This window comes from Rhea americana, unplaced genomic scaffold (assembly GCF_003343005.1).
Source record: "Rhea americana isolate MKP2758 unplaced genomic scaffold, rheAme1 scaffold_2, whole genome shotgun sequence".
Taxonomy (NCBI): Eukaryota; Metazoa; Chordata; class Aves; order Rheiformes; family Rheidae; genus Rhea; species Rhea americana.
This window is the reverse complement of record NW_028186149.1, coordinates 11,853,448-11,879,325: the sequence shown is the minus strand read 5'-3', so window position 1 is coordinate 11,879,325 and position 25,878 is coordinate 11,853,448. Positions and strand designations below refer to the sequence as shown.

At 36.5% G+C, this 25,878-nt stretch overlaps 1 protein-coding gene across 1 annotated transcript in view; it reads right to left on the bottom strand.

The window, feature by feature from the left end:
* Positions 1–2,171: 2,171 nt before the first annotated feature.
* PRKACB (protein kinase cAMP-activated catalytic subunit beta) overlaps positions 2,172–25,878 on the bottom strand; it is a 44,372-nt gene continuing 20,665 nt past the window's right edge. The window contains exons 4-10 of the mRNA XM_085303489.1: positions 23,700–23,798; positions 21,773–21,855; positions 21,089–21,215; positions 16,321–16,416; positions 14,635–14,757; positions 9,801–9,965; positions 2,172–5,542 (exon numbers count right to left, since the gene is read on the bottom strand). Of these exons, the coding sequence (XP_085159615.1) occupies positions 5,417–5,542; positions 9,801–9,965; positions 14,635–14,757; positions 16,321–16,416; positions 21,089–21,215; positions 21,773–21,855; positions 23,700–23,798 (819 nt within the window). The 3' untranslated portion in view covers positions 2,172–5,416. The remainder of the gene's footprint in view (positions 5,543–9,800; positions 9,966–14,634; positions 14,758–16,320; positions 16,417–21,088; positions 21,216–21,772; positions 21,856–23,699; positions 23,799–25,878) is intronic.

The following is a 25,878-nucleotide window of genomic DNA, read 5'->3' as shown; positions in this document are numbered from 1 at the left end:
TCTCTACATGTAGCATTAAGTAGGAATGATTTCCATTAAATGAAAAAGTACTGACTTGGCAAAGCTAAATGGCCTCACTGGAAACCAGTATGGCAAAAAAACAGTACAGCATCAGTCCTCAACCTCACCTTTACTTAAAAATTCTTGATTTTAAGTGACCTATTGCAGACACTCAAGTCTGTGAAAGTATCCAACATGTTCCTACGTTGCATTGCTGACTCTTCAATCAACAGGCTTATGTTACGTGTGTCAGCTGGAACGAGCATTAAATGACCTGCCGAGTTACTGCTGATGCAGTAAAACTTATTTACCTCCTGCATCAAATATTGGGAAGGGTGGGGGGTGAGGAGAAGGAATACACCAAGCTTTTCCATCATTCCTGTTTTCTCTTTGTTGCTATAATCAACAGTATTCTTAATTTTTTTTTTAATTGACTGGACACTGTCATAGAAAGTCATATTGCACCACACACCAAGCGTTAAAATTTTCTCCATTGGAGTAAACGTACCTGAGACTGTGTCCTGCTGAATCTTCCACAGGATCTTGGAAGCGAAGGCAAAGGAGGAAAAGCGTCTGACCTTTGTCTCCCAGCAAAGGAGAACATCTGCTACTGTGGCCGTTTATGTTTGGGAGCAGATCGCTGGCCTCTCGGCTTCTTCCAAACAGAACGTTACGTCCTAAAGAAAGCTTTTGTGCAGCAACCGTGTCCGTGTGTTAGACCGTTTTCTCTGTTTTGTCCTTAGACATTCTCAGGCTGTTTCTCAAYGCAAAGAGCAGAATTTGAAATTAGATGCTCGATTGCTAGTACCTAGTTACTGTGTTATCTATCAAAATCTTACTGCTGTGCACTAATAAGGGACGTGCAAGTTTTTTCTGACATGCTTCACCAACCACGAGCTAATGCAAATGTACATCACAAATACGTTGCCTTTGAAATTTAAAGAGCCAAGTAAACACAATTTTTAGAAATTATTTTTGCAAATAATTTGTATTTGACTCTCTGACAGAGGGAACAGGACATCCAGATTGTAAGTTTTTAAAAATAATTTTACTAGCTTAGAAATAATGTTTTGGGAACTCATCCAAATGATTTCACAGCATCCTTAGGTTCCTGTTAAGGCCACTTCAGTAGGAGCTTTCTGGAGCAGTGAATCATAAGAATATACTGCATTTTGAAGATACGCAAGTTTCTTTCAGGCAGACGTACCTTTTTTGGAGTCCAGAAAAGAAGAAAGAAAAAACCCCAGCAAAGGGTAGAAATGTTAACAGCCCTCAAGTTTAATTCAGCCCTTTATTCATTCACTCTCAACCTCTAAAATGGGAAAGGGAAGCTATCTTCAGAGAGCGTTATCTCACCCTGAGACAGCTATCTTGTCCTCATTAAAACCAAAAAAATCCCCCCCCCCATCTTTCACCTAACTCTCATATATGAAAAGAAGCGTTTACTATCTACGGGCATTTACACATCCTTGTGGAACTGCCAGCCCTCCTGCTGGAAACAACCATTGCCCAGCCTGACATTGGACCCTTATATTTTACCCCTTATGTCAGAAACCTTAAATCAGCTGATTGCTCAAGCTGTCAAATCAAAACATTTTTAGAATGTCATGCAAGACTCCCTTGTATAGCAATGCTAGCAATTGATTTTTTTCCCTTTTCCCTTTGATCAAACATCCAGATCAGCTATCCACATCCCAGTTTGAGAATGGAATCATCATTTTACCAGTTTCTCCTCTGTAAGTGTGGCAAGACATAAGAACAACAGATCTGAATGACAGCTTCACATCTGCTGCTTGACATGCTGTGTTTGCACAGGAATTGTGGTCAAAACTGGAGAAAAATTCTTTGCAGTTGCTTAGATCATCTTTAGAAAAAGTACAAAAGTCTTTAAATATAATATAGCATTTATACTATGAAACCAAGTAAAACACAAAACGACAGTCAGTAGGCATACAACAGCGTAAGCAAAGAGGCTGAAGCCCTGATCGCATGGCAGGAAAAGGAGGAGCTGCGTTACAGACAGCAGATATCAAAGCCTCTCCGAACACCACTTGCAGAAAAAGCCTCAAGACAGACAATGCCAAGACTATTAACAGTCTTTACTTCTATCAGTTGTTTCACAGCACAATGAGACACAGCACAAGGTTTGTACAGCAGGGATCTGCAGACAATTTAAAAACAGGCAATTATCTTTAATAAAAAGCAGTAAGTCTGAATGTGAAAATATGAAGACAAATGTTATTGCAGATAATGATCATCTTATTTTCTCTTGATTGTCTAAGTCCAACTTACAGACTTCTCACAGTGCCTTTAATCTATACCACGTTCTTCAAACACCCTAGTTAGTGTGAAGCTTAATGGGTCCCAACTATTACGTGCAGTACAGATTTCATCTTTTCATCTTGCTTTCATACTCTATTTGCAGTGTATGGTGGAATGCAACAAATTATCATACAACATTCTGATTCACAAAGAAGCAGCACAATATTTCATGCAGTGTTGTACATAATTTAATTTGCACTTCTGTATATAAATGTTTACTATATTGCACACTATTGCAGCACTTAAAAACATCTAATTATTTGCAAAAATTAGTAAAATACTTTAAAGGATTTAAAAATAAGGGTTTTAATGCAACTGACAAGATAATAAAAAAGCAATTTACTTAATGAGATACAATCCTTTATGTTGGAAATGAAAGTTACATACAACTAGAGTACAATTAAAATATACCATATAGTTCAACACTGAATTCCTCAAATGTGTAAAATTAACAAGCCTCTACTGTCATAGATATACAATTTTCCATATTGTGAAAAGGATTTTTGAAATTAAATACAAGTAACATAATATTCTGTAGTTATATTTTTATGATTGTGTTTAAATGAGAGGGTTGAATAATACTCACATTATCAAATGTACTCACTAATGCCTTGGAAACTGCACACTTCCTCTCCTTTTCCAAAATACAATCTCATTTCCATACTGAAGTCTATTATGCCATATTGGAAAAGAATTTTACTTTCTAACAGGATTTCATAAAATTAAAAAATTGCATAATATCATGGAATTAAGATGACTTTTCCACTTATGCCCATGTAAAATTTAATCTGGATAACAGACACACACATCAGAACCAATTTCCTAGACTTTTGTCTTATTGTACACACAAGATGAATGATTACAGTATTTTACAAAACAGAAAATCTCTGAATATTATAAATGTAATGATTGAAAATTAAAATCATAACAGAATCAAATTGTGATCTCCAGCATTTATTAAAATCTTTTAAAGTTCATAAACGACAACAAAGTTACTGTAGAATTTATCGCATACAGCTAGCATACAACAGCATGTCCTTGGTCTAAATGAAATACAAAAGATTTTAACATTTTCATACAAAGGATTTCTTTAAATTTATTAATGTGACGATATATCTTTGTTACATAAAATTTGCTACAGCAAAGTATCTTATACTTTTCTCGCACATATGTAAATATGGGTGGACAAAGACTGCATTCAGTGTCAGCCTCCTAATGACGTTGTGCAAAAATGCTCAACAACCTAAACATACAGAATGTTGGATGTTACACTTCATATTGTTTTGTAAAATGTCTACAAAGGCTTTTCTTAAAGGAGTGTCATACAGACTAAAAGGAAGTAATGTCAGCGGTTTATTTTCACTGACATTCAAACAGATACAGTGGCTATGTATCAATATAGCTCAGTTTTATTAAAAACAATTCATCCTTGTATGCATGTAAGTTGATCATAAAATACGAGTCGAGTTTAAACTGTTTAGATGTGCTGTTTTAAGACAGGTCACTGAGATAGCCAGAATCAAGTGTACAAATAAAACTACTATGAGTAAGTTTAAAAGCAACCCCCAAAAAAGTGCTGAGCCACTGATTATTAACGTTGAAATAAATGTGTAAAAGTGCCCAAAGCTAGCACATGGTAGCAGTATCTTTTAAGTCAGTTGGTGAGAGTATACAAAATGTTAATTAAGCCCAAATACTTATACCTGCGTGACCAATACATTCTGTTCGACTGAAAAAAGTAGGTTAGAAATAAAGACACAATGCAACTAAAATAAACCCAGCTGTGGCAGTTTTTAAACTTTGTCTCTTTTCCTTGTGAATGAAGTGCTGTAATTAAACAGAAAATGATTGTAGCAGTACTCCATCTTCAGTTTACTAATATAGTATACCAGAATAAAAACTTGGCAATAACCTCTTTTATTCTTAAACAGCTAACAAAAAATAACTGTGTTCATCCAGCAATGCATCCATAACATGAGTTTGCATTTGCTAAACCGTTTGTTTTTTCATCGCTAATGGCAGAGCACATTTTGATTTTTATTTTTTTGAAACAGATGCCTTTTTATTTATTATTTTTATTTATTATTAAAAAGGCTTGAAGCAAGGAATACTTTGGGAGCCCCAACATTGGCATTAAAAAAAAAAAAAAGTGAATCAAAATGATTAATTCTCTACAATACTGACCAAAACTTCCTTTAAGAGTTTAAGGTTCTCGTTTTTAAAAAAGCCATTTAATACCTGCCAACTGAGATGCTGGTAAGTTGACTTGGTTAAACATGGTCCAAAGTCCAGACCAGGTGGAATTATTCCCTCTCATGAGACTGTAAGCTCTCCATGGTACAGTCTGGCTATGGTAATTTACCTACTGCCTAGGTGGGGAATACAAAGGAAGGAGGCAGTGACAAAAACTGCAGGGATTTAGAAAACCAAGGCACGGGGTCTAGCTACTGTCCCCTACTTAAGCCGTCCAATTGATTCTACTGATTTTGGTCAGTCTCCAGGAAGAAATGTTTTAAAGTTAATTTAGCAGACATTTATATGGCGATAAATACTACCTTCAAAAATGCTAAAAATGTTGGCTAGATTTAGTCTGAGCTACTAAAAAAATTATTATAAATTGTAGCATCAGACACAAGACAGACAAGAATTATTGGCTGGCACAGACTAGAAGCAACAATTATCTTTCACTTCAGTCTAAATCACACTAGCCGCAACACCTTCCATTTCACTCGCACAAAAAATACATTATTCAAAATAAAATGGAGCATTCTTGGGTAAAAAACTACTTCATTTTAAAGGGGGAAAATGAACAATACACAGAAACAAAGGAACGACAGAAACCAAAGTTAAGTAGGAAAGTGGTCTAGCATTCTGTGTTACTGCACAAACAGTGCTTGCTTAATTGTGCCTAGTTAGAAGGGTTGGTGCAAACCGCACACATGGAAGATGGCAATAAAGACCTCAGTCAGCTTTGTGGAATGAAGTAACTAGGTAACTGTTTTGACATATGACGGTCTCAGCTCCACCTCATCTGTTAACAGAGTGCAAAGATCCCAATGTGAGCCCTGATGTCATCTTGTCCTCTTACTCCTTACTAAAAATCAGCAAATTCTTTTGCACATTTTTCTGTTAGAGACACACGAATATCTTCTTCTTCATAGTCATCAAAGTTGCTGGTATCTCCAGGGCCTCTGCACTTTGGTATGAATGGAGCTTCTACCTGTATTTGGAAGAAGCAGCAATGAAAAGTTATCAGTCTAATACCTTCAGATTTAGTGTGAAAATGAGCATAACAAAATCCCTACTATGTCTCAAATCCCACCAAAAAAGCTTACTCTTGATATTAAAGTAAACTGGCTTACAGTTTTGGCACATAATTAAAACCAGCCTAGAAGATGCAGGCCTAAGTGTGTGCATATAAGTTAAAAAAGACTAATATCTCACTGATGAATAAGAAATAAAAAATTACTTGCACTTTGGAACATAGCTGAGTTCTCTCCCTCCCAGTTCCTAGTTCCCAGCACCTGTAATTTAATCCTTTTCTCTCACTGGATGATAAAAATCCTTTCAGACTGAAAAAAAAAACCCAAAAAAGAAAAAAAAACAAATGACTCCATGAAAAGATCCTCCTCTCTCAGCTCATCAGCTGTGTRCTGAGGCCTGCCTGTAACAGAATCGATCGCACAGGAGCCATCATGTATGCAGAGAAGTGGATTTGTTATGACCAACACTAACCAAAATCTCAGGGCACTTTGGAACCCACATCCCCCCTCCTCATATGTAACAATTCTCCTCTATTTGCAAATATTAACTGATCTAACACAAATTAAAAACATAATTTGTTCTGCATCTCCTACAAAGCTCCTCCTAGGACTTAACTGTTTAAGTGAGAGAGAAAAGACTCCTCGAAACCAGTCCACAAAGAGGGAGAGATGACTTGAAGGGGGTGGCTAAATGACTGCCATGGAAAACCAGGGCAGCTATAATTAATGGTGGGGAAACCCTTCAAACCCCTGCTGGGAAGAGCTGACTGCATATCCTTTAAAATCCACAAATCTACTCAATTAGCCTTGAGATTCAGTGCATTTTTGTGAACTGTATGGTTGTAGGAAACGCCCATTTAGGTATCAGAACCAGGAATTTTCCAAGATTCTGTTTAGTGCTGCTTCTTAAAGGTGATGGAATCTGCTGACCTTAAAAAAAAAAATAAAATAAAATCCATAGATCTAGCTGTGATTTAAGTTTCAATCCTTCTGACCCAATTAATGCATGCCCACTTCTATTCATTTTGGAAGTTCAACTGAAGATGACATGAAGTTACAGGTCTGCATAGAAGCATACCTAAACATTTATAGGTTGACAGCTTATGGCGTCGCTATACAGTCAGGAAAAAGCCTCCAAAAAAACACCCTATCAACACGTGAACACCGGAAAGCCATCCTAGAAAACAGGTTGTGACTACTAAATTTCACTTTCAACTAATATCAAATAAAATTTTAACCCATCCAATCCACCAGCACCGCATAAAGCTCCAAGGGGCTTGCTGGAAGAGGGGCTGAGCAGGCTCGGGCCGATGGGAGGGGATACGCCACACGGATGGCGCGGAAGGGACCGAGAGCCTGGAGCGCACGAGATGGGGAGATGCTGCGCTGCGGACCAGGGCAGGACGCGCATCCCGTGTTCCTCCCTCCCAGAGCCCCATCACCTGCCTTTAGGGCATGCAAAATTCAAGATCCTTTGAGGCAATGCAAATTTAACCCTGCAAAAACTGGGAAATGTGAAGTAATCACACAGCAATCTTTCCGTGGGACTCCCCGAGGAGCGCCTGCGCCAGGCGCCCGTGGGGCAGACAGAAGCGGGGCTGCTGGGGCCCCGGCCGGCCGGCGCACGGGGCCCCCGTCCCACCGCGCAATGGCACGGTGCTCCCGGTACACTACTGAGTGGAGGTTGTGGGGGAAAAAAAATAAATAAATAAAATCAGTAAAATAAAACAGGTACAGCACACACTAACATGGCTCAAACTCTGCTGAATCTGGGCGGTAACATTATACAGGCACAAGAAACATTAAYTTTCTGTATTTACAGACTGTGTTACAATTGTTAGGTGTATATTCTTTTGATCCAGAAATAAAATTTGCATTTAGGTGAACTATATTTACTGTATACACAGACTATGTACAAATCTAGCATACAAAACCAAACATTTTTATTTACCATTATCTAAATTCTATTTTTATGTTTTCTGAAATTAATTTTCAATTATTCTCTATCAACAAAACTCAGAGCACAGGAAATAGCTTATTCAGAGCCCAAATTTTAAAACCAGTTCAAATGAGGCACCTCAGACAGTTATTTTTTTTGACATTTCACAAACTTTTTCCTGTTATCTTCACTGAGGAAATCACTAAAARGCGATGATAGGAGATAATACTGGTTTCTAAGGGAAGTATCTGCCTGGCCTGAAGTACAACCACATTATCAGGCCATATTTAAATAAAGAGCTAYCACAAACACACAAAGAAAATAATCATCTGAATTTTTCTTATCTGAAATATGAAGTAACTGACTATCACTTATGACTGTAGCATAAYAGTACTATTCATGTTACCTGCCAAGGAACTGCTTTTACTTTACAAACTAGACTTTTTCAGGAAAATAAGAAAATGTCATAGTAAAAGCTGGAATAAAACATAAGCTTATTGCTGTCTTTCTACAATCTCTTATATTATAATAGACACTGTTGTTTTAGATCCCTTGTAAGACAGTATTTGTTCCTTTTAATTAATAGTTTAAAAATAACTCGGCATTAGCTCTCACAATCCTTTAAAACTAGTAATAGCTATTCTGACTGTASTACTGGTTTACATTTTAAAATATTTCTTCTTTCTATAAAAATAATTCTTAGCACTGCTAGTGCATTGCTGTAGAAAATACTTAATGCAGAATTAAAACATATGATTTGATATTATGGGGCCAGGTTACCACAAAAAGGCATACTAGGGAATAAAACTCATTGCACAGAAAAATGTCTTGTAAACAGGCATTAAGAAAGAACAGATAATTACACTTCTGCAATGGAGAATCTTTTCTTAAAATGWCTGTACTTATTACAAAGAATACAAGATGTGTTAATAGTACCCTGTCTTCTAGTAATTAATACATTAGTGAATACTGCAACAACTGTACTGTGAATTTGTGTAGCCAAACAACCAGTTTCTTTTTATAAACTATTGTTAGTGTTTAGGTTTGGCCTTTAAAATGCTTCCATTACAGCAGCAAGTTCATGCCTCTATAGTCAAGACTGCTAGCATTTCAACAATGTAAATCAGTTCCTTAAAATATTATCACTTGACTAACATCTTTACCAATACCTAGGTAAAAAAAAAAAATATTTATCCACCTGAACTTTCTGGGATAGCACCACTAAAGTTATTTTAGTCTTTTATTGCTGTCTATTTAAAAACAAAACCAATGTTTAGAGGTTGCACTTAAGAGAACAAATAATTTCCTTAGTATCCATCTCTGGCAACTCATAATCTACAGTTATTTAACTAYGGCTCTACCTTCAGAGGGAGAGGAAGCTCAAGAGCTGCTGGAAGACAGACCTAGACAGAATTGTAATCATCCTCATCTCTTCCCCTAGCCTCTCCTCTCATCTCTGCTTCACTTGTCCTGGCAGATGCTAATGTGCTTCTCTCTAATTTCTTAGTGGCTGCTCACGCTCTGAGAATACTCCCAATTCTCCCTGTTGCTTTCATTCCTACGCACGTCTAAAGTTCAATGCAGAGAGTAGGCACAGAYTYCTTTTTTWAAAAACAAAACAAACAAAAAAAATCCACTACAATTCGGGCTGGYCAAGCAGGTCTAGAAAATCATTCTCCAAAACCAGCATTCAGCAGGGCTCTTGGTGTTTCCACAGCTTATGGAGCCGCACTCAAAGCGTAGTTGAGGACCTCTACATCTGAGTGCTGTCCCAGTCCCAGACAAAGCAAGAGCAACAGTGAAGGTGCACACCTCTCCAGCAGAAAAGGAAAAGCTCCAGCTTTGGCTAGAAGGTCTCCTCACTGAAGCAGTCTGACTCTAGCTGGAAGGGTAAACAGATTCCTCTCTGCTGCGGAGGAATATTCATGATCCCATTACAGCAGGGATTAAACAGAAAGCAAGGAGGCAAAAGATGGCTCATTCTGAGATAGTTGGGAAACAGACCACAGCAGAACATGTGTTAACTGAACAGGAAAGTACACAAATGTTGAATAAGTTTGTTGTTGGTATTAAGTCAATCAATATATATTCTTCAGAGTCTCCAATTTAAGGTACTTTCATGTATTTAGTTAAGGTGCTTATTAGTTTAAAATTAAGTTTATTAGTTTAATTAAGGTGACAGATTTAGGAAAGGAAAAATAAGCAAAATAATTAGAAAAACAGGTTTGACTTCTTCTCCAGAAATCTGTAACAGTTTTGATACAAAGATGTCTTACCTTTCTCTGATAAATGGCAATCCAATCTGTAGTTGCAAACCACTTGTGGTTCTTTATATCATTTACACCATTCTTGAGATTTCCGTATCGTTTGGTCAAATCTACCTGGAGTAAATTTCTTAGAAGATCCTTCAGGTCTGAACTGAAGTGTGATGGGAACCGTACCTGAAAACACATATCCACAACATTAAAACAATATATAAATCTGATTCTTCTGTGAGGTAGAACGTTCATGCCACAGGAAACATTGGGGCCATCTTCTGTTCTTCTTCTAAGTACACATCAGGTAGGAATGCAGAAAAAGAGATATGATTATAACGCATAGGCATTTCTGTTCCACACATCCTTTAATCAATGCTACCACCTTATCTGTCTTTCATTTCTTGAAGTGAAAGTTTCTAAATCTGATTGAATAGTGGGAAAAGTATTACTATAATGTAATCATAGAATCAGTAAGGTTGGAAGGGACCTCTGGAGATCATCTAGTCCAGCCCCCCTGCTCAGCAGGGTCACCTAGAGCATGTTAGACAGGACTGCATCCAGGCAGGCCTTGAATATCTCCAGAGAAGGAGACTCCACMACCTCTCTGGGCAACCTGTGCCAGTGCTCCGTCACTCTCACAGTGAAGAAATTCCTCCTCATGTTCAGGCAGAACTTCCTGTGCTTCAACTTCTGCCCATTGCCTCTTGTCCTGTCACACGGGACAACTGAAAAGAGTTTGTCTCTGTCCCCCGACACCCTCACTTCAGGTACTTTAATGATGTAAAGGACAAATTTAATTTTGACAAAATTGTATCTCACCAACAAATCTCAAGTCATTCTCAACTAAGATCAAATTTTAAGATTTTGTATATATGTATGCATACATATGTATATGTGTATTTATACACATATATGTACACACACACACACAGCGCAGTATAGTGCGTATACACACATGCACACACTGAAGTAAGTCTACATTCTGCAATCATACATGAAAATTCAATCTGGAACTTTATGCTATACTGTAATCTGTTTCTGATAAATGAATACACCAATGTCAAGACTCTTTAGCTAAATAACACAACACTTTGAACACAGCATGCAAACAAATTTTATTTGCCAACAGAATTCATTCTAAACTGTCTAAGAAATAGTTGAAGATGATCCATGTGATATAATTACTTAGCAAAAGATCTGCCGACAGCATTTGAAAATGGAGAATGCAGAAAGGGGAAGAAAGCAGCCAAAAAGTTTTATTTGTCATGTGCATAGTTCTCAGTATTTGATACTTGCTATGTTCAGCTGGTCAGTTGTGAAATAAAAGCAGAATATAAAATTATTTAAAATAAAAATATAACATGAAATAAAAAAAACCTGATAATCAAGGACACTGCTTAAATTTATCTGTCAAGGTTATATATGCCTTTATAGTTGTAGTAATACATGAGAAACAGTGTTCAGTGAATATTATACCTAGACAGCTGAGTGGTAAGGAAACAGTAATTATGTTTTTTAAGTAGGAAACTAAGTGCACGAGGTAGATTAAATGACTGACTTAGGTTATAAAGGAAATAAACTGCTAGCTGTGAACTGAATGTAAGATTTTCCAGAAACTGAGTTTAATGCTGTTTCTACAACCCTCCATCTTCGGACTTGGTGAAAAAAGATTAGATGATCAATAGTAAGAACACAAATCAAATTAGATACCACTGCAAAAAAAGTCAACTTTTTTTTTCTTTAGATGAGAAATAATTTTTTAGAAGATAAAATTTGAGTTCATTTAAAAAACAAATTGTTACTTTAGTTAAAAATGCATCTCAGCAAATGAATTTCCATACATTCATGGAGACAGATGAAGGATCATAGTCTTACAAGTTCCTTCTAAAAACATCTAAAGCAACTTAACCTCCCTCATGCTCCCCCGCAGCCCCTAACAACCAACCCTGGGACAGTCATTCCATGCTCAATAACAAGAGCATGGCTTGAAACTCCAYCACTTCCGAAATATACTTGTCTTCCAGTTTCATTATGAGATGAATGAACTGGACACAGTTGGCTAGGAACTGGCTTAGCTTAACAGATAAGATCACTGAGTGAAACCTATTCATAGTTTAATACTGTATTTACCACTTCTTTTTTTCTCCTCTTATCTATTTCTGTTCTGTTACTGCTCATATTTTGCTGCTTCTTGCATTTTCCTGAGAATATCAGTTGTTCCTTTCTCCCTGACTAAGGAAGTAGGCTGTAAAGTAAAATTATCTAAATCTCTTATAATTGTTGCACTGCTTTTACTTTTTTGCTACAGATAGACCAGAAGAAAAACTGTTAATAAGGTATACTGATGTACACTAACTGAATACTGAAATGTAACTCTCCAAAGATACATTTACAACTTTTTAAAAATTATTATTATTTTTACATTGTTCCTGCTTTTCTTTCAGCATTATTTCATTGCATTCTGCAAGAAACATTTAGATTGCTGTGACTAGATAGTTGTAAGTAGTTTATTTACAGCACAGATAAGCAAATGGAAAATGTTAATATAGGTCAGCTGTTCATGTGATCATACAATCAAGACAGTATCACATATATTAACTACCTTTCTTCCAAATTTCATATTAATTTCCTATTTATTCCATATAAAAGATCATTAATGTTCCTTAAATGTACAACCAGATACTTCATTAATTGAATCATTTTGCCTCGGCAACAACAAAGCCCAAGTCAGAAACAAACTGGAGGCAAATATGACATCTCCTAGTACTCTGCTCCTCAATTCATTAAAAAAAGAATACAAACACTGCACTGTACACGATGCACAGTCTCATTTCATGAACACTTCAGTTACAGCTGAATGTACTAGAATGAAATATGTTGCTTTTGGGCAGAAACAATGATGGCAAAGAAAATAAATTTGTATTTAATGACCTAGCAAAATTTTATGTAGACTGAGAAAAGAAAACTAAACATGCTTTCAGGCCTCTTTAAAATCAATACTCCAGCTATTTCTTCCCCTCTACTAATGATAACTTTCCTAATTTACTGAAGGACATAACTAGCTGGCTATACAGTTCCCACAAACAGAAAATACTACCTGACCTGTCAAGGACTATACAAAAAGTTTATGTGCTTTTGCACACCTATTTTCCAGTTTAAATTTGATCATTGGTTTTATAATTCTAATCCAATTATTTTGATTTAGTGTTTACAGCAATGAGTCATTAGATGAATTTCAATGAAACAATCACACCGAACTGCAAGACAGTTAGGTTCTGCCAAATCACAGAGCCCTTACTCAATGTAACTTCATTAGATATTGTATTCATAGCTACTCTAAAATAAAAAAGTTTAACATTTAGCATAGTCTTAGCCACTGACACCAACAAGACACGAACAAGGTGTCATTTGCCAAGGGACAACAGACTGGTCTTATTTCCTGCTTTTCCCAGCCTTTTTCTGACCGACTCCAGAGGTAGCCTTCCCACCCTCTCCCTCGAAGGTGTCCCTCTACACCTTAGAGCTTCAGTTCAAGCCTTCCTTTTCTTGATGTCATTCCTTGCTTTTCTTCACATTTCTCCCACAAAGCTGTTGATGTAGGAAGATACTGCACAGTTGATTAGGTATTTACAGCACAGAAGCTATATGAATAAAGTGTCCATGAGCTTCCTAAGAGAAACTATTCTACCTCTTTTGAGAAGAGTGTTTGACAAGAGGAATTCCCATAAAGCACTTTGTGTGTTGTAAACTCACATTCCAAGCTAACTGAATAGTAACTCCTTATGTAGCTAAAGCCTAATTTTTCTTCTAATTTTATCAGGCTTGCATAACAAGTTCATTTCTGSTATCCTGTGTAATTTCAAAAAAAAAAAAAAAAARKTYCYYMWKRAATWAACCCATTTTTAGCTTCCTCCTTTTTACATCTCAAAATAACTCTCACTTAAGAAAACACATATCAGAGAAATGCATACATTCCCCTCCCCTCCTCCTTTTTTTTTTTTTTCCCCCGTCATAGTTCTGTTTTGCCACATCACTACTGGTTTAAGCTTATAGAAAAAAGCTTCACTCGTTCAAGGAACTGAAGCAACCATGCCTCCTCTATGAAAGGGGATTTACGAGCATCCACACGAAGGCCTTCTTCACTTAAATAAGGTCTTATAAAGGAATCGCATTGCATTCTACCACAGTGCCCACTACAGCACTTCCCTCCATCAGGGCTACAAAAGCACTGTGGTGAGGCGCAGGCCTATGCAGGAGCAAGGAAGAGAACTGCAACAAATCAAGTGAGCAAAAAGACACAAGAGACAGCRGTTAGCAGGAGACACAACAGAATCACCACACTACCATGCTTTAGCACATTAAGAGATTGTCTGAAGAATAAAAGGGAAAAACTGCAAAAAAAAACATTTTAAACAATTTTATATAACAGCAAAWGTTGGATAGAACATTAGACATGTCTTGAACTACAGTACTTTGTTTTTGCAGAGTTACAGAAATCTGCTATGCATCACAGAAATTTTTCAGAGCTTCTCAAAAGTTGCAAAAATGTTTCAATAAAGAAAATAGCCAGGTAAATTAAATATGTACATAAATAGTTGTTGGAACAGTAAAAGCAGTAAGCGTCCAGATTTTTAGAACATCAAGTTTATTATTACAGTAACAATGTCTATACTCAAATAATATGTTAGTAATTTTTCCCAAACTTTGTCCAAATTGCTCAGTACCTAGCAACCAGTGAATTATGCATCAACTCCACGCACAAATATAAACAAAACAAAATAAACCAGGTTCTGCAAAGACAATGAGAAATAAAATAATTGCATTTTCAGAAACATATGGAGACTTCACTCACCTTGCCAGACACAATCTTCTCATAAATCTGAATAGGCTGATCTGCAAAGAACGGGGGATATCCAGCTGCCATTTCATAAATTAACACTCCTAATGCCCACCAATCCACTGCCTTGTTGTAACCCTGGGATAAAAATGAGAAATACTWCTATTAGTATCATCATTTTTAACTTAGTTTAAGATTTCCAATATATTTGTAAAATAGAAGAAATATAAATATATTCTTGCCTGTTTAATAYAGAACTTACCGTCTAGCTCAAAACAAATTGAAGCTCTCAAAWGCCAGCAGCTTATATACTTAAAACTTAACTCACTAGTAATCCTAAAAGATTTTGTGCATATTGCTGTGCTGAATTTCAGCAATGTCTTCACACAGGTGTGACAAGGCACCCTATGTCACAGAGATGAGCACAATTCTTTCTTCAAATAGTCTTGTTACAGAACTATTAAAACTTTTTCCAAAGCTTAAAGAAACATCATTAAACATAAGAATACTTCCTATACCGCATACTATCATCTTTTTAATTGATTATTCATGTATCAGTACACTGAAGTTTTCATTTTTGGTAAATTAGTCATCTATGTGAGCTTAAAAATCTAGTTAATTAGCTGTTGTTGATCCATTTATGATCTGATCTTAAAAAGTCTGAGCATAAAGTCATTGAGTAAATCCTATTTAACAGTAAAAAGGGAAAAAAAACAACAGAAACAACAACAACAAAAAAAAAAATCCAACCCCAGCAATTACACATGTGAAAGCACWGCTTCCTTCCCTAAGATCTTTTATCAAACTCAGCGTAAAAACAACAACAAAAAAACAACTCCCCTCCAGCCTTTTCTGAAGAATGTACTTCAGAAAAATGGTAGTAGAAACACTACAGTTTTTTCTTCTGCTTTAGTTGAATAAGGTCAAAGGTAATTCAACTCCAAAAGCTGCAAATAATCAACATTTTCTCCTCAAGTAAAAGTACTTTCTATTTACTTCTAAGGAATTGCAAAGGGCATTTAATTCAACCATATATTAAATGCACAAATTAACATAATATCAGAAGTAATTCCATAATCTGTAAAGATGTTTTTCCTTTGCAAATCATGAAGAGTTGCAACTCAAGAGCTATATTACAATAAGATTTTTTTGTTCAAACATCTTAGTGSAAGTATTATATACAAACAGATGTAAGCTTAGACTGCATGTACTTTATGCTCAAAACCATACTTTTTCATATTCAATTTCATGCACAGTGCTTTAAAACTCTTGCAATTAATTACCTAATTATTTCTGATTCATCCAATATGCAGTTCTTGTTATCTCTGGAGCTCTGTTCTATCTGTTACCACTTCAGAATATGACCATTCTGACCTGTTGTTATGATAAGGATGCTAATTAAATAATCTAACTGCAGTTTCTTTAAAGCCTGTTTTCCTTCACAAGTTATTGGCAAGCATACAGAGTTCTGTATTGTTGTATAAAACCCCCTGCTGTGGGGTTATTTTTAGTATACTAGAAAATACTTGCATCAATTCTATTTGGTATACTTCAGTAAGAGTTGATTAGTTAAGAKTTGATTTTCAGAAGTATCAGCAATTGTTTATCCCTCAGAGTTTAATAGTTTGCTGATAATTGTCAGCTGTATAAGAATGCATGGCCTGAACAAGGCAATTATCACTCACAAAACTGAAAGAGTACCTTGCTGAGAATTATTTCAGGTGCCAGGTATTCTGGAGTTCCACATAACGTCCAAGTTCTTCCTTTTACTCTTTTTGCAAAGCCGAAGTCTGTGACCTGGCATCAGAAAAAAAAGGAAATGACTGTAGTTATGTTTTTACTGAGAAACTAAAAAATAAAATATAATAATTCAGAAAGCAAATTTATACAGAGAAATAACCTGTCTCTCAGATTGTATGTTATCATACACTTAGATGCATCTTATGTAGCCAATTTTCTGATATTTGAATTCAGATGAAATTTGTTAAAGGTTTCTCATGATAAAACAAATAAACAAATAATGCAAACCAGGTATTCCCTAGGTCACGTAAGCTGCTATTTATAATTCAAAAAAAAAAAAAAAAAAAAAAAATCAGTGGGAACTATGTCTTATTTGTCTATGTACTGTAGTTATATTATTTTTTTTCTTATGCTTTTCAATGTTTATATTGCTAAAAGCTTGAAGAATGTGAACAAGATATTTATCTTCTCCTTTAACTGACAAACAAATGGATCATAAAGAGGGTCAAGATACCAGTGTGTCTTGTAAATTTGGAAAATTTTATTGCGTAAGTGTATAAAGTTTACATGGAAAATTACTGTGGGAATTAGACAACAGAATAGAGGTCTTCCAGGAACTTCTGGTTCTGAGTATCTTCGACAGCATCGCCAGAGTCCAACTTGTTTATCTGAAAAGTGGGGATATCTTCCAGGGAAGTGTTATGAAGTAAAGTAATGCTTCCTGGCAAATTAAGAAGTAATTGTATTCACAAATAGCAAGTTCTTGTCCATTATAAATTCTTCMTTCCAACCATGATGTTTTCTGGAAAAAGTTCTCAGTACTTTCCATACTATCTCATCATCCTCTGTAGAATTTTTCACGTACCATACTGCATAATACATATGAAAACCAGCAGAATATAAGTGAAATCTGGGACTGARTTCAAGCTATAAAGTTTATGCTTGTTTCAGGATCCATTTCTTTTGTTCTTGGTATCATTTTCAAACCATTCGCTAGGAAAACGCACTGTACCACAACAACAACCATTGCTAATTATGCAATAACCTGGGCTGAYGTCTCTGACACACTTATGTCACATAATCACAGTTAAACAAGCCAAATTCAAAACAAGCCGGCTTTCATTGAAGTTTTTGCAGAAACAGCAGCAATCAAGCCTGCGACTAAACGGAGAGGGTGACAAGCTCACAATATAGACCTGCTTCAGTCAACACTGAATCATTTCTGCGTTTATGATTATCTCACATATGTCTATGTGAGAAGAACACACTGCACACATGGGATAGACAGAAATGGCTTCAAAATTCAAAGAGAAAAATATGGAGCTTCTACAAAAATCAAATTGGAGCTTCCGTATCAATATATGAATACAAAAGCCCGTCTTTGGTCAGTAGTGGCAAATAGCTAACCTCATGTGGGAAGACCACCTGTCGGATGTATTGTCAGTAGTAGTTTGCCCATCCTCACAAAGATGTATTGCTGCATGCTGAAGAGTCAGCAATCCTGCAGGAAGTTATGAATAACTACACATTCACAGTACTCCCCAACTGCATTAACAAAATTATTTCTATTCCTCCTATACTTTTATTTTGTTCTGAATGCAATTTTATTTTACAGTTAGGAATTAAAAAATTAATGCTTCCCACTTCTCTCAATAAAAAYGTTTATTATGAATTATTCTGTTTGACTTTGGCAAGGAAAAAGGCAGGGCACAATGAAGGAAGAAGGGCTTCCACTGTATAAAGACCGCAAGACATTTCAGAGTGCTTGTTGTTGTATAGCACCTTTCTGTTTGTCATTTTGAGAACATAGGAACTAAAAGGAAGATCAGGAGGTGTCATGTGAAGATGCTGTAAACCAGAAGTCATTCAAGGCATTGCAATTTTGAAATGCTCTCTCTTATAATTGAGATTTTGAGCATATTCAGAGAGGTGCAGGATTCAAACAGACTACCAAGCAGAATCCAGTATGAACCTGGGGGGGGAAAAATAATAAAAATAAATAGCCAGTCTTTATCATACTGTTAATATCAACTACATACATAAATGCCAAAWGATGCTTACCAACATCCTCCATAGCACTCAGCTAGTGCTACTAGCTGACTGAATATAGGATTTAAAAGATGCAAGTCCAATCATGAGGCAGGAGCACTGTGTTTCCAGGTCCATCGTAAGGAGTTCTTGGTCCTCCCTTACTTGCCGAGTTGTCTTGCATAATGAAGACACCTAATCTGCAGACATACTTTCACTCTCGGATTTACAGTTAATCTTAAATCCTCTATATTGTCTTCTGAGTCCTTCAAAATGTCCTTCACRATCCTGAGACAGAATCCTGTCCAGCATCTCATAATATGGGCAGRTCTCGCGCACATGTGATTATTGAAAAGTCCAGTCTTGGTACTCTGCTTTCTTGTAAACAACTCCCATATATTTCATTTTAGCTTAGGAAACATTCAACTTGACCAGCCAGTTTAGTGATGATGACAGAAGTGTTTCATCAGCAACATTTCACCTTTAAGGTTTCGTTACTTTCACTTCTTTCCAGAAGACGAGGAAAAGGAGACCACTGCACACATCTGGTATGGAGCACATAAGGCATGGTACCCACTGCACAACACAAGCTACCTGCTGCCTTCAGGCGCAAGTAAATGCAAAGAGAGTGAACAAGGCTGCAAACTAGAATATTTAAAAGGGGAAAAATCATCCTATCACCAAGAGTTGAATTGATTTCCCTTGATTTGACATATCCATATTGTGAATGTCTACATTTCTAATCATAATCCAGACTCTCCTAGTCAATGGAAAGAATCAGAAACTTCTAGAATGTGAYTCATCTGATCTTAGCTATTCATACTAGGAAAAATGAATCATGCCCTGGAGTTACATGTTTCTTTCCACTAGTAATACAGAGAATTTAGATAAATAATTATAATACAGGTAATACAGACACTACTTTGAAGACATCTGAATTTGGACAGGTAGATTTCATCTCCCGAGTCTTGAACAGCAGTGTAGACAAACTAGCACCAGGTACAGTGCAAATCAGTGTAAAAACAGCAACCAGAGAACGATCAGAACATTACTGAACATAGGTGTCTACACAGACATTAATATTTACTAAGTCTTTCAGAACAAGTTTTCTAGTTTTCAGCACGAGTACAAAATACGCAGTACCTTGCCAATTACTACATTCAGAGAATGTATCACGTGAACAAACAAAAAAACAAACAACCCCCCCTACTTTTAACTATTCCATAACCGAGCTCCACATGAAGTCACTTGCTCACCACACATACAAGTTCCTCAAGCATTACTCAGTAAAAACTATTTCAAAAAGCAAAAAGCTGCAAAAGGAAAGATACACGCTTAACTGTACCACAAAGGCATTTTGTCATGTGGAAGATGACTGKGAATTTCAAGTAAGTAAACATGCCACAACTTCAACTGTTCTCACCATCCCCCCAAGATGGGATGTGTTGCCAGTTAAAAGATCACACACGTTAATCTAGAAGCTATTTTTTCCATTTCAAGATCATCAGCATGAGATTATTAATACATAACCTTTTTGCAAATCTGTCACATGGAAAACTCACTGAAAGCATACTAGTTGCAAATAATCCTTTTTCTTATTCCAATAGAAAACTACCCTTAATCATTTGTAGTTCTAGTTGTACTTTCAGGTCATGAGTGGATAAAAAGCATCGAGGTTTTTTGTTTTAAAAATTTCAATCACAGGGCTGATGTCTCAAAATTGCCTAAATAGTAATTTTCCTTTCCATTGTTTGAAGGACTGCAGAGCTAACATACCAAAGGCATATGCAAATGATGCCTTAGGGGAGTTTTCTTGAAATTATGTCTTGCAATTTGATTCTGATAGTTGTACTGTATGAGGTTAATACATCTATCTATATYTGAGGATTTGCAGGTTGTTTCTTTCAAAGAAAATTGATCAGAAACAGGTTTTTCTTTATTATGCTCCTGTGCATCTATTAAGAATGCATACAAACCTTCGTTTCCCCAAACAAAATATTTTTAAAATTTTTAATTTATTAAGTTAAAAAAAAAATACCATATGAAGGCAGAGAGCCCTTTGCTCAGAGATCCAGTACCTTTCTCCAAAAGCCTCCCTCCTTAGCTTTTTCTCAAAGTCAYGTGGCAGTGCTTGCCTGTGCTTTTCGCTGCCTGGCTTCTCTACTTGTGACTATCATCTGGAGTGATTCTGCTCATGTAATACTCGGGCTCCTTGCACAGGGAAATTTCCTTTTTCTGCTCAACTCAGCTCTTACTCCAGACYTCCTGAGAAGGTTAAGACCTTCCGAGGGTGAGAGTCATTTGACTGAAATTAGGTACTACACTATAGATGTCAGCATCTAAGYTGGTCATCCCAGGCTACCCAGGACACTCTTCACCTCTTTCCAAAGCTGATGTGTAAAATAGGTCAGATGAACAGAGCTACACAGATGCGTGCTTCTCTCCACAAACCATGAGGGAAATCCTGACAACCTGCTCAAATGTAGACATCTTCACCAAACATGCTTAATTTTAGTCAGAGAAAGTTCAATCCAAGAATTTCAACAGTTATTAAGCCATGGGGCATTTTAATGTTCCCTGAATATAAGCTAACATGCCAACCARCTTCAACAGACCTTTATTTTAAACAGATTTGCTAGAATTACCTAGTGTACAACAAAAGACAAGGCTTCTCTCTCTAAATATATGAAGAATATCATACCTGGATGTATCCTTGCTGATCAATTAAAAGATTCTCAGGCTTTAGATCTCTGTAGATGAGGTCTAATGAATGGAGGTACTCAAATGTTAGCACTATCTGAGCTGCATAAAATCGTGCATGTGGTTCACTGCAAAGAAGTAAAACAATATTAAGTATCCCCACACTATACTCAGGTACTGAGTTAACCACACAATTGTCATGGACGGAATATCTAAATATTTTTCAACCGTTTCCTTTACTGTGTAACATACACACATACACACAAAGCATATAGTGAGCATTTTGTAGTTAAAATATTTATTTTCTAAATCTAGTTTCTTAAGTTTTTCTTTTTTATCCCTTGTGCAAATCAAGGTGAGTGTATTCCACAACATAAAACTTACCAAATCAAATTTTTAATTTTAGAAACTGTAATCAATTTCAGCGACTATGAATATGAATTCCACGATTGTATCTTGCATAGGTCATGAAAGATCACCATTAACTAACTGAAGAGTAATAAAAGTRATTACAAGTTTTCCACTGCCTGATTATTTTAGTCCATTCAGAAAGGGCAAAATTAAAAGCACTTACCCCTTAAAWTTTTTTTCAGTTTCATTACTTCAGTTTTATGAAACCCTCTTTCCCCTCAGAAATTAGCAATGTAAATCCTTTTTAAAGGAATAATATCATTAAGACTCTTACCTGAACCTTCCGATTCTTCTTAGATGTGAAAACATTTCACCACCAGGGACATACTCCATTACCATGTATAAATTAGAATTATCCTAAGGAAGCAAGTAAATACATATGATATATTGGATATTCTATAATCTCTTTGAAAYAGTGTTGAAGCCCAGTATGTTTTATTAAAGAATGAAAGATTTTAGGCATTTAACTACCTTAACAAATATAAAGTAACACAGGTAGAAATTCTTGAAAAAGTGTAGGCACACTTGACTTGATAAAAGGAATAATCTAATCTTAACAAATCCATATTTTTATGTAAATTTGGAGGACACATATCACTGTTAATTAGCAAAATACTCAAGTTCTTTACAGATTAATTAGTGCACACTGTCTTGAAAATAGAAGCTAATCTCAAAGWTCTTTCCTTCCTGGTTAAGATGGTCATTAAGATTGTCAAATGTCTCRTGTSWYGTGAGATATTTATCTCACAAACCATAAAGTATATTCTTCAGTTTCTCTCAAAGCTAGAATACTGCCTAAAAGCTCTCTGCTRTACAACAAYCAATTTCCTCCAAAACATGGAAAAYCTTTGAGTGTTTAGGTTCTGTTTTGAAGATATCCTGATTAGCATCTGGTGAGATGGTGTGTGCATCTGGTGTGCATGCAGGAACTTTGAAAGATKCATGACAATTGGTGCATCTCAACTAGTTCCCCAAAAAGTTTTGGCGCACAGATCTTGGCAGTCATTCTAGGATACAGCAGAGACGCCAGCTATTCCAGAGATTCTGACCCATAACTGATCCAAATGTGAGCACATACTCATACCCACACATATGCATGTACATCCATGCAGGCACATCCACTCAAGTGCATACAATTTAAACTGCTAAGAAGCCTCAGTAGTTAAATAACTTGAAGAGAAGTAATTTATGATATCATCAAATCATCAAGATAGTAAAATTTATTTCTCAGATGTTCCCTTTAGTCTTTCAAATCTCTGCAGTATATTTCAAAATTGAACCGTATGTGTCAGAAATGCACTTTGGGTTTTGTTTTTTCCCCTCAGATTAAGCCAATGATGACAACATTCATGCAGTCACATAAGGGTATGCTGTCTAAAATAAGGCATCTAACCTAAATCGCACGGGGGCAGCGACCTGTRAGTTCTGAAGACAAAATAAGATGTTGTGGCAATATAAAACGTTACCAAACTCCAGCGGAATTTCAKCCCTCTGAAGTTACCAGCATAATCAGTGTAGGAGAATACATGCCAGCCCCTCAGCTGTTTCAGCACAAACTCCTGTATCTTAATCTAACACTGTCTTTACCAGTATCTTAAGCTAACACACGARTTTTCATTAAACCAGAGAGAGTGTGAACACGTGTTCTGCTCTGCCAGCTTTTGTGTGGAGACTGTAACCTCCAACAGAGAAAGAAAACTGGTGTTGGTAACTTCCTGCACAAGATTTGTCAGGGCTCATCCACCACTGCTCCAGGTGAGGCCTCCTGAAGTGCAGCCAGAGCAGACGCAATCCTCCAGAAAGCTATGAGGAATAACTGACTCATGAACTCCAGATTTAGTTATGGCAGATTAGGATGTTATTTTCCTCAGTAGTTATAAATTCACAGTGCTCTTCAAGAGAGGGTTTGAAGAAGCACAAGAGAGGGTTTGAAGAAGCAGCATCCCAAAGCATGAATTTTTAGAGACATGTCATAATGTTTTCCAGATGAGACACAAAGGATAAAGTATTTTTATATAACCTATAATGGATAGGAAAATTAATTTTGCATTAACCATTTCTAAAGGATGTTAAATAAATTATTGATTGAATTCTTGCTCAATTTCTGTGAAATTGTTGTATCGTCCAGTTAACGTATTATGCCAAAGTTTGAGCATGCATCTCCCTGAAACTCAAACAACTACTTTCAAAATAATGATTACCTTAAAAGAATACTCCAGTCTTACAAGGAAAGGAAAGTTCACTGCTTGTAATATTCTCTTTTCATTCAGCGTGTGTTCTATTTGTTTCAGTTTTACAACCTAGAAAAGGAAAACACAATCTTCACTTTAACCGTGGTATTTTATAAATTTTTATTAAATTTTCAGTGTAATTCAATTACTTGAAGGTAAGCTCTTAACTCTACAGAGAGCTAAAAAACTTTAGGTTTACCGCTTTAATAACAGCACTAAGAAAATATTAAAAAGTCTAACAACATTCTCAAGAGTTGTACTCCTGGAATATGGTTTGCACGTGACTCTAGGAATAGTCTTTTTCACCATACAGAGTAAAAGAATCAGTTAGGAAAATATTTCTTTACATACTCTTAAGAACTACTTGCTTTCCTTATGGAAATGCTTCTACAGCAAGATGATAGTGCAATAAAATTGATTTGATCTTTGGACCTTTTGCTAAGAACACAGAAAACCATGTCAGACATTTAATTAGGAATTCTCTACGTGGGAGGAAAAAAAAAAGGAAAGAAATGATATACTACTTTTTCCTTGGTATTCATTAGAATGCTAAGCTACCATGGGCAAGTAGCAGAATTCTGATCACTGCTCTTCCTCAGCAATTAAGAATTTAGTTTCTTGTCGTAATCAGTTCCGTAATTTCTTTTTTTTCCTCCATTTTACTTAATCTCTATCACCCATTTTATCTATATCTTATTTTGAGAGTGGCAGGAGACCCAAGGTGGTTTTGTTATTTTTTTTTTTAAAAAAAACTTTGAATAGAAGAGACAAGAAAATCTACGAGGCTGATCAAAACAAGTCATTGGTTTTTGGTATCTGGAAATCAAATCTAACAGCTATAAATGACAGATTGGCAAGATATACCAACCCTGACTGAAACTGTGTTTAAAATTAACTCTCTTTTAGGGACAAAAGGTAGTACCTATATATGTCTGAGCTTTGGTTAACCAAGTTTTCTTTCCAAAAGCAATTCCGTAMCGAAACTCGCCAAGCAGCACTACCTTACAGACGGGCTAAACAAAGGCAGGCAAAGGAAGGAGTAACAACCCTACGCACAGCGCTGCCGGCTACATCGACATACGCTGCATTTCTTTTTATTTTTTCATACCCTGATGAACCGAGGATAAGATCGGATAAGAAAGGGACGCAGAACTGGCCCATCCGTTTTGCATTCAGGCTTAACATCTTATTTTAATGTGATTCTAGACAGATCCTTCCTTTACGATCACCAACTAGTGAATCCYCCAGAGAATGTAGCTGCTGAAACTGGTAGACTCTTTTGAAAGAGAAATATAGCCGTGTAYTTTTTCAGGGAATGACTGACAGGAAATAAAGGCCAAAGAACAGTTCTCACAATTAAAAAGAGAAAGTAAACTTTCCTCCGATAAAACAGCACTAAGATTTTTTTCCTGTTTGTAATACAGCAGCTGGACCTCCTCTATAGTCTCCTAAGATAAACTAGAACAGCAACACAGCAACTCCAAAAACAGGGAGGAAGGGAAGAATGAATGCTCAAGCAAATCTGGGCTATTTCCAAGAATCCCAAGGATGTGCTAGCTAGGCTAAAGAGACATTTCTTTCCCCCATGCCAGGCTCTTAGTTAAACCTCACTGAGAGCCAGCAGACAGGCAAACCCTGCGATGAGGCTCGTTGGCACGGGCACGTCCCGCTTCCTCAGCGGCTGCGTGAGGGCCAGCCGTGGCTTTGGGGACGGAGGCGCCCTCGGCCCCCCGCGCTGGTCCCTGCGGCCGCRCTGCAGCGCGGGGCCCGCGGCCAGGGCTGCCGCAGCACAGGGCCTGCGGGCGCCTAAGAGCCGGGTCCCAACCCCAGCACTGCRGCAAACCCAGCCTCGTAACCGGCATGCACGGACATCCTCCCTAAACTAAACAGACAGGAAAATATGTCACTGTTTACGTGGTTTTAAAGCTTGACACACTGTCTCTTGTTTCTAGTAGAATGTAAATGAAAAAGTTATAGGCAGTTCCTCACGTTSTCTTAATTTCAAACATCTCCATATTTTCTGTCGTATCCAAATTGTAGAAATTGTGATAACCATTTACTAATAAATTAACTGAAGTTAATACATGCATACATTTATAATATACACATCTATAGATATGAATATATGTCAGCCAAAGTGAGTTGAAAA